We start from the raw sequence: 13,292 nt of genomic DNA, 5'->3' as shown, positions 1-13,292 counted from the left end.
GTTTCCCCGTCCATATTTTAAATGCTGTCTTATTAAAAATGCATGTGATTCTCATGCTGCAGTTTAGAAAAGCCTTTTCTGAAGTTCCTAACCAAACCTACTTTGTATCTGCCCTTATACATGAGACATCTGAAGCTTTCAAATATGGTTACTTGTCTAAAATAAACAACACAGCAAGCCAGCAGAGAATGAAACAGCGAAATCTGGTTTCACAGAAAAATGTCTTCAAAAATTTAACTAGTTAGACTATTCACCTTTTATTTCTCTGATACATTAAAGTGCATTAGATAGTCTTTTGCAAGAGCAAGGATGAAATTTATTTACTTCTGAGAGAATAATCTGTTTTTAAAAATAAAGATGCTCTGCTGTCTACAGAAACATCGATTCAGAACCTCATATTAGTATTCTGAGCATCACGCAATACATTTATTCTTTGCGTAATACCTCAATACTGAAAAGAAAGACATTCAGAATTTTGGACAACAGGCAGCCACAAAATTGGAAGGGCACTAAGTCCAAAAATAAAGAAGGTATATTTGCATGAGAGATACTTCATAAAGAAACTGAAAGGCATTTGCAAGATAGAGATCACAATCTGCTAAAATAAGGTCAAAATATTTTTTGCTATTCATTGACTGACCCAGATATGAAATAATTGTAATAACTGTCCTAAGAGAGTTTGGAATTAAACACATTCTATTTAAAAATTGAAGTAATGATTGTGAAAACCCTTTATAAGCTGTAACGTGCTGGGCAAAGTTAAGGAAAAAGTGCTCTGTGGCATTACATTTCAGATTTAGCAAACCTTGTCCTAAGCTGACGATATTATATGATCCAAGGTTAAAAAGCATTTTGAATTTGTGTGATGTTTTAAATCAAATGTAGAAATGTATATTTAGCACATTGTGTGATCAAAGTCTGCGAGGAGACCGTATTTTCTTTGAATCAACCTTTCGTTGTAGACATTTAAGGAAAATTTATAATCCAGAGCAATCTGTTACCTTAGGTTAATAATATCATAATAGGAATAAGTCTAAATCAGATAGAAATAGAACCTAAAGATGCAAAGTTTGCCAAAACTGAGAGACATCTGTTCCTGACACAAGGCATATATGTTGACTATATGTTTTATCTAGAAGGTTTCTCTATGTTAGAACAAACGACTAGAAAGAATTACATTGCAACCCATATGTGAGTTTTGTTTTGTTTTGTTTTGTTTCAGGTCAGTTAATAGAAATGTTTAAAAATGTTGAAGAGCTGAAAGAAGAACTGAGGAGAACAACAGGAATGTCCAATAGGAGTATCGACAATTTGCTGGCCATTCCCACCCCTGACAACAGAGCTGAGGTGGGGTGGAACGTATTTGTATTTACATCCAGTTTTTTAAAAGTTTAAATATCATTTAGTATTTGTTGAGCACTTACCAGTAAAACACTGAGAAGCTGCATGCAAATATGGTGAATTTTCCATGCAAATGATAAAATTAGAGGCCTAATTCTTAAGTGAAAATAGAAGAAAAATCCTGAAGCGAGAACATCATCGTCTGTTCCTTTCCTTCTACTTTTCCTGTCCCTTCCTTTGCCTCCTTTGTCCTCTCCTTTTCTTTACCCCAGATGCTTTTCTTAAATAAGGGATGCCATCAGTAATTCTTTATATTCATTATCACATTCACATTATCTGAGGTAAATTTTCACATTCTATTATGATGATATCAAAGTCGAGTTTCAGTAATCTAATTGGGGGAAAAAAAGACCATTTACAATTTGTTGAAACTAAAATTAAAAGGAATACTTCTTTTTATTTTTTAAAAGCCCCAAGACAAGACAGACTATATAAAATAGATATGGTCAAGGGAACTCTGGGTAAGTTTGGAGGTATAGTAAACATTTTTTGCTGTGAAAATGAGTAACGTTATTTCCTCATAGGCTGATAATAGGGTTTTCCACTTGAAATGTTTTATCTTTTACCCTTTTTCCAAGTTCATTGTCTGGAAGTGTCATAGAAATTTTCTAAAAGAATTTCAGCGCTTAAGAGCTCATCCATTCAAAACTTAACGTGTGACAGAGTGTGTCGTTTCTAAACACAACCCAGTTATTCTCCAATATGGGATAAAGTTTTTTAAAAGCCCTTAAGGCTGACTTTGGAATATTTATGTTTGTGTCATTTTAATTGGTTCTCCCAAACAAAAATTAAAACTGCTTTACCTTCACGTTTCTTCCTCTTGTTATAGCAATTAATATTTCTTTCTTTTTCTTTTTTTTTTTTTAATTTATTTTTGGCTGCGTTGGGTCTTCATTGCTGCTCACGGGCTTTCTGTAGTTGTGGAGAGCGGGGGCTACTCTTCGTTGCCTGGTGCACGGGCTTCTCTTTGCGGTGGCTTCTCTTGTTGTGGAGCACGGGCTCTAGGTGTGCGGGCCTCAGTAGTTGTAGCACATGGGCTCAGTAGTTGTGGCTCATGGGCTCTGGTGCTCAGGCTCAGTAGTTGTGGCACACGGGCTTAGTTGCTCCATGGCATGTGGGATCTTCCCGGACCAGGGCTCAAACCCTTGTCCTCTGCATTGGCAGGCGCAGTTCTTAACTGTGCCACAAGAGAAGCCCAGCAATTAATATTTCTTTATTAATTCTTTCCCCTTTGGTTTCACCTTTCACTTATATGATCCTAAGATCAGCTATCACATTTTTGGCCTCTGAAGAGCAGGTTCATTTTAGTAAGTAAAAGCAGGTAAATAGAGAGCATACATTCTTATTACTTTAAAAAGAAAAGAGAGAAAAGTTTCTATAATCTTGAATTTCATAAACTTTTTCTTTATTTCAACTCAGTGGCAATAGAGTTGCCATCTTACTTCCCATAGTCACACACCACTTTTCACACAAGCATTACTCTCCAGGATGGTTGATTCATATTATTGTGTGATTCTGGGCTTTTTGTCTTCACCTTTCATCTCTGGACCCCAGAGTTTATTGTACAAGATTATAACTTCAAATGATTATATAAATGAAATACAATTTAAATAAAGTAAGAGTAAAATTTTAAAGAGAGGAAAAGTCTTTTCTTTTAAAGTTTATCAATTTTTTAAAAAAATTATTTATTTTATTTATTTATTTTTGGCCGTGTTGGGTCTTTGTTGCTGCACACGGGCTTTCTCTCACTGTGGTGAGCGTGGGCTACTCTTCGTTGCAGTGCGTGGGCTTCTCATTGTGGTGGCTTCTCTTGTTGCAAAGCACGGGCTCTAGGTGCGTGGGCTTCAGTAGTTGTGGCTCACAGGCTCTAGACCACAGGCTCAGTAGTTGTGGCGCATGGGTTTCATTGTTCCGTGGCATGTGGGATCTTTCCCAGACCAGGGCTCAAACCTGTGTCCCCTGCATTGACAGGCGGATTCTTAACCACTGCGCCACCAGGGAATTCCCGAGAGAGCAAAAGTCTTAAACTAGTAATTTTCCTAAACAATCCAAACCAATTTTCTTTCTTGGTGTCATCATTCACCCAGTCGTTCAAGCAAGAAATATGGGAATCATTATGGATTTTTTTCTGTCTCTTTTCCCATCTTACTTCTTAAGCTTTCCAGTGAACTGTGGACTTTTTCTAGGTTTATTGATAGTAATTAGTGCTTTAAACAAAATAATTATATGATTTTGAGTATAATTTGTCTTATTTTTAAATGAAGTCTAAAAGTATAAGAAAACCTCTCAAAATGGACAGGTGGATTCAGAGGATTCACAGCTAAAATATTTTTCTTCCTCCAACTTGTAGATTATTTCTAGTGTGTTCTGGTGGCATTCCTGTGACGCTAATGTGACCAGTCCCAAATTGGAAGATGCAATGAAGGAATTCTGCAGCATACCTCTTCCAGAGAGATCCCGTCTGTCTTACCTCATTGGACTCACTCTTCTGCACTACTTAGACATTTACAACTTCACATACAAGGCAAGTTGCTATTGATGAAATATTTTAATATTTATAGTATAATAAAAAAAATTGATTATACCTGTATGCTCCCTGATACTATAAGGAATGTGATCCATTTATAGAGCTTTTGGAATTATAGCTTTATTTTAGAGCTAAGTGGGACCTTAGCAATCATATATTGTAAATTTGCATATTTAATAGATGAGGAAATTAATATTATGGCCTTATTAACTCTCAATTTGTATATCCAAGACCAGGAATTAAATTTAATATATACTATACTAGAGTATGAAATACAAATGTTATAATAACTTTTTTAAAAAGTGAATGCACATTAATTTTGTGGGATAAAAATAAAGATTAGAACAAAGTTTTTCATTTTCAAGTAAAAGAATCAAGGTTTTTTTTGGTATTTAAAAAAGTACTTTTTGTGTTTCCTTCATCAAGTTTTGATAGAGGCTACCAGTATTTATCCAGTACAACAAAACAGTGGTCATTATTAGAGCTGTAAAGTCAGCAGTAACTCCATCTTGCAATAACTAGATGCTTTATAAGTACTTAGTGAATAAAAAACTGAAACAAAAATATAAACATAGGAAAATTAAACACCTGTATCCACCCAGATCTCTACTAGGTCAAAATTATTTACATGTTATTGAAAACACTGGAAAAAAAGTGTTTTTCTCTTTAAAGTAAGAAAAACCAGAAGCAACACGGCTGACTTATGTTGTTGATGCATTTCAGCAAAGGGGATGAAGGCATTTTAGGACTAGTTACAAATAATCCTGTTCAAAGTCATCATTATCCGACCCCTATGTTCTGCAGTGGCCCCCTAACTGGCCTCCCTTGCCTCCACACTTGTCCCCACCACTCCCTGAGCAGCAAGAGTGATCCCTTTAAAACTTAAATTGTATTATGTCATTCCTCTGCTCAGCACCTTCCCCAGTGGCTCCTCATTTTATTCCAGCAAACCCTCAAATCCTGCCGGGGCCCCAGGGCCTGCACAACCTCTCCTTATTTCTAAAATCCCATTTCCTACGTGGCTACTCCTCGGGCCCAGGGCTGCTGCATGGGACCACTCCAGGCCATGCCCTTCATCTAATTCGCTGCACTATGTGTCTTTACTCAGTATTGACCTTCTTAATAAGATAACCTGACAATCCTATTTAAAATGCAACCAACTTTCATCTGTAGCCCTCTCAAGCCTCCTTTCAATGCTCTGTTTTCTGTTACACTTCCAGCATACTATGTATTTTATTTACTATTCACTTTTGTTGTTTCTTTTCTGTCTACCTCTATTTGGTGTAAGCTCCACAAGGGCCTTTTTGTTCACTGAATCATTTCAAATGCCAAGAACAGTGCCTGGCCCATAGAAGAACTTAGCAAATAACCATTAACTAAATGAATATTTATTTTACATAACTTAAAATGCATATAAATTGATATTATTAATTTTTTTATCTAAAATTTTAATCCTTATCTTACAATGTCTCTGCAGAGCATATATCAAACCAACTATTTCTTGTTGAGTATAGTAAATAAATATGTGCATTTTACAAGCAGAAGACCATTCCTAATTCTTTCAGGTATTGCAAGTAAAAATAATAAAAATTTCTCATCATTAGTCAGTTTATTTCAAATCAGTGTCGGAATTCCTAGAATTTTGGCAGAACTGGAAGAAAAATTAAAATGTTGAATCTGGTTTAGAAAAATCTGATTGCAATTAATAGCTGTGTTATTGAGACAGCTCTGTCTTTGTGATATTTCTCCAAATGAATCTTGTCCTCATATAGCGGTCTTTGACCCCCTTGGACACACCAAGAGCTTTCCCTCTTCATGAACCTCACAAATCTTTCCCCCTCTGTCTATTACCTTCCTCTCCCTATTCCTCCTGTGGTTTGTTCTTTCTCCCCTTTGGGGTGTCATCTTGGAAAGACTTCTTTTGATTTCTTAGCTAAACTCCCTACCTCCTCATATTCCCCAGCTTTTTGTTCATTGATTTGTTTCATATCTGTTTCTCCTATTATTACAAAACTCCCTGAGTGGAAGGATGATGCCAGTTTGTGTACCACTGTACCCATCACCTCGTACCCATCACCTCACCCAGTGCTGGGAACATAACAGGCACTCAGTTAACGTTTGTTGAATAATTGAGTGAATGAGAGAATAAAATTAAAATTTTAATTTAAAAAATATTTTCAGTGTTTCTTCCTGCAACAGAAATACATTAGGGGATTATGATTAAACCTGATAGACCACATGAGCTTTTTGACAGAGCTTTTCTGATTTTAAGGAGCACATTATATGATTTTTGAATAATGGCGTACATGAAGAATTATGTAATTGACATTTGCCTTTCTGACTTTTAAAATCATTTATTTTTGGCAAAGTTATTGAGGTATTATTTTTATGTTATAAAATTCACTCATTTTAAGTGTACAATTTAATGGGTTTTTTAGTAAGTTATAGAACTGTGCAACCGTTACCACAATCTGATTTTATAACATTTCTATCAACCCAAAAAGAAACCTTGTGTCCATTTACAGTCAATTCTCATTCTGACCTCTAGCACAGGCACCCTCTAATCTATTTTCTGTCTCTATGGATTTGCCTTTTTAGACATTTTATTTAAATTGAATCGTACAATATGTGGTCTTTGTGTGTAGCTTTTTTCACTTAGTGTAATGTTTTGAGTTTCATACATGTTGTAATGTGTCAGTAAGTAATTTCTTTCTTTTACCAAATAGTATTCCAGTTTAAGGATATAAATTTTGTTTATCCATTCATTTGGATTGTTTCCACTTGTTGGCTATTGTGAGTAATGCTGCTATAGACGTTCCCATACAAATCTTTGTGTAGACATGTTTTTTCATTTCTCTTGGGTAAATGCCTAGGAATCCAATTTCTGTTTGTATGGTAAATTTATGTTTGACTATTTAATATACTTCCAAAATGTTTTCCAAAGTGACTGTACCTTTTAATATTTTCACCAACAGTGTGTGAGGGTTCCAGTTTCTCCACAAAAATAATTTCTTTTTTTGTTGTTGCTGTTCCTGTCAGGTGTTTTTCCCTAGGGAAAATCAAAAGCCAGTAGAAAAGATGATAGAACTCTTCATAAGGCTAAAGGAGATTCTCAATCAGATGGCTTCTGTCACACGACCGCTGCTAGACAAAATGAGATCCCTGAAACAAATGCACCTGTCCGGAAGTTTTCCATTAACACAGGTAGAAAAGTCACCCAGTAATATTCTTGCTGGAAAATTCCTTTTGTCATCTTAACTTTTATTTGAGATTAGTTATAATACATTCAGCTACAAATATAGTACATTGACAAAAATCACTTACAGAAAAACTCTTCTACTCTGGCAGAAGTTTTTGCCACTTAAATTGGAGAAGTTTAGCGTCGTACATTTACATTTGGGATACATGTTTTAAAGGAATTGTGGAATTATAAGGATCGTCTAAGCATTATCAGGTTTTCTTCTATATTGTTTTCAGTAGCATTTATAGCTCATATAATGTTAATAAATCATGTATTTTTATCTCACAGGCAATGTACAGAAACAACCGGCTAAACACTCCACAAGGATCATTTAGTACCATTTCCCAAGCACTGTGCTCCCAAGGAATTACCACTGAATATTTAATTGCCATGCTGCCCTCTTCTCAGAGGCAGAGAGGCAACCACACCAAGGATTTTTTGACTTATAAATTAAGTAAAGAGCAAATTGCTGCAAAATATGGAATTCCCTTACATGCCAGTGAGTATACTTCAAAATCAGTGTGGGAATGTCGCCTCCTAACAACATGGTCTGCTAAATCTTGGCCTTTTTTTTTAAAATTGGCTGTATTCCCTGTATTGTACAATATATCCTTATAGCTTCTTTTATACATAATAGTTTGTGCCTCTTAGTCCCCTATCCCATCTTGCCCCTCCCTCCTTCCCTTTCCCCACTGGTAACCACTAGTTTGTTCTGTGAGTCTGTTTCTTTTTTGTTATACTCCCTAGTTTGTTGTATTTTTTAGATTCCACATAAAAGTAATATACAGTATTTGTCTTTGTCTGACTTATTTCACTTAGCATCAGTGCCCTCCAAGTCCATCCACGTTGTTGCAAATGGCAAAATTTCATTCTTTTTTATGACTAATATTCCATTATATATATATATATATATATATATATATATATATATATATATATATATACACACACACACACCACATCTTATTTATCCATTCATCTGTTGATAGACACTTAGGCTGCTTCAATATCTTGGCAAATGTAAATAATGCTGCTATGAAGACTGAGGTGCATGAATCTTTTCTAATTAGCATTTTTGGTTTTTTTGGGTATATACCCGAGTGGAAGTGCTGAGTCATATGGTAGTTTTATTTTTAGTTTTTTTGAGAACAACTCTGTACTGTTTTCCACAGTGGCTGCACCAATTTACATTCCCACCAACAGAGCACGAGGGTTCCCTTTTCTCCACATCCTCACCGATATTTGTTCTTTTTGTTCTTTTTGTTGATGGCCATTCTGACAGACGTGAGGTAATATCTCATTGGGTTTTGATTTGCATTTGCCTGATGATTAGCCATGTTGAGCATCTTTTCATGTGCCTGTTGGCCATCTGCATTTCCTCTTTGGAAAAATGACTATTCAGGTCTTCTCCCCATTTTTTAATCGGGTGTTTTTTTAATGCTGAGCTGTAATCTTAGCTTTTTGTAATAAATGAAGCATTCATTTTCCCCAAGAAAGCACTCATACAGCACTTAACCACACATCAAGCGTGTTCTGCATATCAATTCATTCACTCTTCACTTACCTGTGAGGTAGGTGCTACTGTAGCTGCATCTTAGTAAGGGAAATGAGGCACAAAGCGCTCGAGTAACCTGGACACCATTGTCCAACATGAAAGTATCAAAGCTATGATTTGAACCCAGGCAGTCTGCTGCAAAGTCTAGCCTCTTAACCACTACACCTTGCCAGTAAATGATAAAACGATGTGCCTTAAATCTGCTCTGGTCAATATTTTTTCTTAACTTTTTAGAGTTAGAAATTTGTATCGCACACAGAAGAGCTTCATGAATGTAGCAGAACTATAAACGTTCAGTGGCACATCAAAGCTGTTTACTTGATCTGTAAGCTTTGAGATGTAAAATATGATTGGCTGAGCTTTACCAAACAATATAGGGATGTTTAATATAGCAATTGGATTGATGCATTTATGCATCTTTTTATTCATTCAACAGACATTTATTGGACACCTCTTATGTATCTAGTACAATAGCAAACTTTTGCATATTTTTAAAAATTAAGGGCTGGTGAGGAATATCTGTTGAAAGACATTCTGAAATGTGCTTTTCAACCTTTCTAACTCCTCTTGGCAAAATGCCATCACTTACTATGCACTTGCTTATTGGATTAAACTTTTACACCTAAAAAAGATTTGTTAGTATGCTTTCTTACTTTGATACCAGATGCGTCACATTTGTTAATAACAAGGCATGTTTTTTGGGGTGCTATAACAATAATATTTGTCAGTTTACCATGAATAGATTTTAAATGCATGTATTAAATGGTTTTATTACACTTTTTCTTTCCAGCACCATTTTGCTTTTCTCTTTATAAAGACATCATTAATATGCCTGCCGGACCTGTGATTTGGGCTTTCTTGAAACCCATGTTGTTGGGAAGGATTTTGTACGCACCATATACCCCCATCACAAAGGCAATAATGGAAAAGGTTTGACCATTATCACTCGAAGTTTCTATCTTGAGTATTAAGATGATTTTTAAAGTAGTCAGCTTCTAGCTGACTCAGACTTCTTTATAGCCTACATACTATTACCTTTGGCTTTCTGAAACTCTTAACAATTCTCAACTTCTGCCCTGTATATGTTTAAACAATGTAGATTGGGTGGTAGCTCCTTGAAGGGAAATGAACCTTGTTAACACTTGAGAATGTGGTTAGTTGGAGCAAGACCTCAGATTTTTCAATTTATCTCCAAAAGCAGAAAATGTTTCTACAACTAGCATCTAAGTTTCAAAGTATGTAAAAATAATGGCACTAGAAAAAACAATATTGGGCATTATATAACTAGTTTGAACAAAAGCAACTGCTAAATTATAGATTATTGGCTTCATATTTGGTTGTACACTTAATATCTTATATAGAGGATAGGTGTTGAGAAAGACATTATTAATAGTAACTATACTTATCACCTACCTAATATAACCATAATAGCATTTCTCTCTCACTTTTAAAGTTGGCTTTAGTGATTTGAATTATAAACTTGATGCTTTTAAAATGATAGAGTGAAAGTAAAAAACAAACAAAACTCTTTTTTACCATTACTTGGTCATTAAACTATAGTTTATATAAATATAAATTAGTTTTAGGTTTATATAAAAATAAACATGAAGTCATCACTGATTTCTAGAATGATCTTTGTTTTCACTGTTTGTGTTTTAATACCTTATTTGCTTTATTGACTACAAACTTTTACATAATTTTGCATAAATGAAGTCATTAAATGCTTATTTTCTAAGTGCAGTCTTTTTTTTTCTTTTCTTTTTGCTTGACTCTCACCTGTTTTTCTCCCTGCTTGATCCTACTCTTCCTTTCATGTAAACTAATGAATGTTAGCATTCAAGGATGTGGCTTTCTATAATTTATGTGCATTCCTCTAATCCTTTATATATTATTATACTGTATGCACATTCATATGCAGAATGGTCATTGTTTGCATTATTAAAATGAGGTTTCATTATAACACTTTTCTGCATATTACTTTAGTCACACAGCAATACCTTGTGGAAATTCTTCCTATTCAATAGATTTAGTTCATTCATTCTTTTTGAAGATTGTAAATTTTTTTATACTATGGAACTTACTCAGCCAATCCTTAATTGTTGGACATTCTTTTTGTTTCTAGTGTTTGCTTTTGTTTTTTTGCTCATGTAAGCAATGCGGCAACAACTACTTTTGTGCCCATGACTTTACACAGTGGTATTTTTATTTCACAGAGGTGAATGTTCAAGATTGAGGGATTGAAGGATATTATATTCTGTTTTAATGACTATTGTCAGATTGCTTTCCAAAAAAAATGATATACATCCACCAGCAATTCATGAAAGTATTCTTCTTCTTATATCCTTGAACTAGAATGTTTCTTTAGTAGTAAACTGTACCATTGGTAAAAATGGGTAACTTGTGAGAATTCCAGAAGACATGCTTTTTGGCTGTAAATTTTCTGTGGACATGAAGTAAACCCTAGATTTTCCAGAATTTTTATAAGTGATCTCGATCCTATAAAAGCTGCCACTTAAAAACTTTTGACCATATGGGAAATTTCTGACAATGTTCTACTAACTCTACTTTTTAGAACTGTTTCTTGAAATTATGTAACAAAGCAACCATAAGATACGTTTTTGAAATATAGGAAAAATACTAACGGACCAGATTTGTTTCTTTTTCTTCAAGTCTAATGTAACTCTGAGGCAGCTGGCAGAATTAAAAGAAAAATCTCAAGAGTGGGTGGATAAGTCACCATTTTTCATGAATTCCTTCCACCTGTTAAACCAGACGATTCCAATTCTCCAGGTAGGAGATGGTTCTGTTATTCACTTTTGTACGAATTGTAATTCTTTGAGATTTTAATCACCATCATTATGTGAATGGGCAGATAGTAACTTAGAATCCATATTCAACAGATTAAAATTGCCTCTGCTCCAGAGAGCAGATCTGAGACAGGATAACAGATCTGTCACTTACGTTTGTAACCATCCTCACCTCTTATACCCCAGTTTCTCTGTATGTAATTCAGAGATAAATCATTGTACAAGTTGATCCTGAGGCATAACTAGTGATGTAAATCTATTTTCCAAAATTAAATGCAATAAAAACTACTTAAAATATGCTTATTTTATTTCTCTAGGTTATGTTTTGCTATTTTAACTGAACCAAAATTCCTAAAATACTAATATTCTGAAGAAGAATGTTAAATCTAGGGAGTTCTTTGGTCGAAACATTTGACACTCTATTTTAGGTTAAAGGTTTGACAGTGCAACTCAAATCCAATACACACTACTTGAAAAGTATAATCTTCAATTCCCATAAAAGATGCAGGGTTTTCTGAAAAGGATGCAAGTAGTGTGGGGAAATGTTCCAATCACAAAGAGAGCTATTGGCAGGTAAACATCAAGCAGCAGAGTTAGACCCATTATCAATAGGAGAAGAGAAAATTTTCAGGAATGGTGCCAACTTAGGAACTTCAAGAGAGTATGGCTTGTGTATTCAAAGACTTGAGAGAGGCCCTTGGAAAATTGATGGAGCCCTAGAAGATTTTTGCAGCAACAAAAGTGCCCTTCTTTATAATCATGCTCAAAAAGTTAAACAGAACAAAGAATTTGTGTCGTACAACTTTGTTAGAAAAGTTATACACAAAAGATGCTTTACTCAGTCTTTGTTTTGACTATCAATTAGTGCATAGTTACAATTACAACCTGAATTTTGTTATAAATGATAAAATTAATTTCTAAAATAGATATTTAACACAATTAATACAAAATAAACTTTTCATCAAACATCTTCCCCACAATTTACTATTAAATTTAGTTCTAATATTAAGCATGTCCATTTATTATAATATTCTACTCTTCTCTGATCTTGGGCACATTGCTATCTTGATTAAATCTCAGCCCCCCCCGCCCCAGTTTTACTGAGAAATAATTAACATACATCACTGTATAAGTTTAAGGTATATAGCGTGATGGTTTGATATATATATATTATGAAATGATGACCACAGTAGGTTTAGTTAACATCCATCATCTCATATAGATAACAATTAAAAAAAAAAAGGAAAAAAAATTTTCTCCTTCTGATGAAAACTCTCAGGCCGTACTCTCTTAACAGCTTTCCTATATGTCATACAGCAGTGTTAACTATAGTTATCATGTTGTAGATTACATCCCTAGTACATATTTATCTTATAACTGGAAGTTTCTACCTTTTGACCACCTTTATCCAATTCCTCATCTCCCCACCCCCTACCTCTGGTAATCACAAATGGATATTTTAAGTGGCCTTTTTTAGTGAATCTCAGATAACAAAGGCTACATGGACGGTACCTTTGACACATGTGTTTTCCTCAGTGGAAAATTGCTCTTTTCTCCTAAAACTTTTTTTCTGTGAACAGATAAAAATCCTACACATATTATTGCATTAAGGAAAGTTTTGTTGGCTAAAGCAGTGAATTAAGAAAGGACGTTATCTGTGCATAACAGTTCCAAAGTACAGTAATTTGCTAAGAAGAAATGCTATGACCATGTCCATAAAGGGATCATCATCTAATGGGAGTATCTTTATTTTGTTCTAGA

At 34.5% G+C, this 13,292-nt stretch overlaps 1 protein-coding gene across 1 annotated transcript in view; it reads left to right on the top strand.

Annotated features, from left to right (window-relative positions):
* Positions 1–13,292, top strand: part of ABCA12 (ATP binding cassette subfamily A member 12) — a 177,866-nt gene that overhangs the window by 94,265 nt on the left and 70,309 nt on the right. The window contains exons 15-20 of the mRNA XM_065880034.1: positions 1,223–1,347; positions 3,752–3,925; positions 6,968–7,132; positions 7,458–7,668; positions 9,515–9,654; positions 11,395–11,514. Of these exons, the coding sequence (XP_065736106.1) occupies positions 1,223–1,347; positions 3,752–3,925; positions 6,968–7,132; positions 7,458–7,668; positions 9,515–9,654; positions 11,395–11,514 (935 nt within the window). The remainder of the gene's footprint in view (positions 1–1,222; positions 1,348–3,751; positions 3,926–6,967; positions 7,133–7,457; positions 7,669–9,514; positions 9,655–11,394; positions 11,515–13,292) is intronic.

The sequence above is a fragment of the Phocoena phocoena genome, chromosome 7 (assembly GCF_963924675.1).
Source record: "Phocoena phocoena chromosome 7, mPhoPho1.1, whole genome shotgun sequence".
NCBI lineage: Eukaryota > Metazoa > Chordata > Mammalia > Artiodactyla > Phocoenidae > Phocoena > Phocoena phocoena.
The sequence above is the reverse complement of the archived record's forward strand: the minus strand, read 5'-3'. Positions and strand labels throughout refer to the sequence as shown.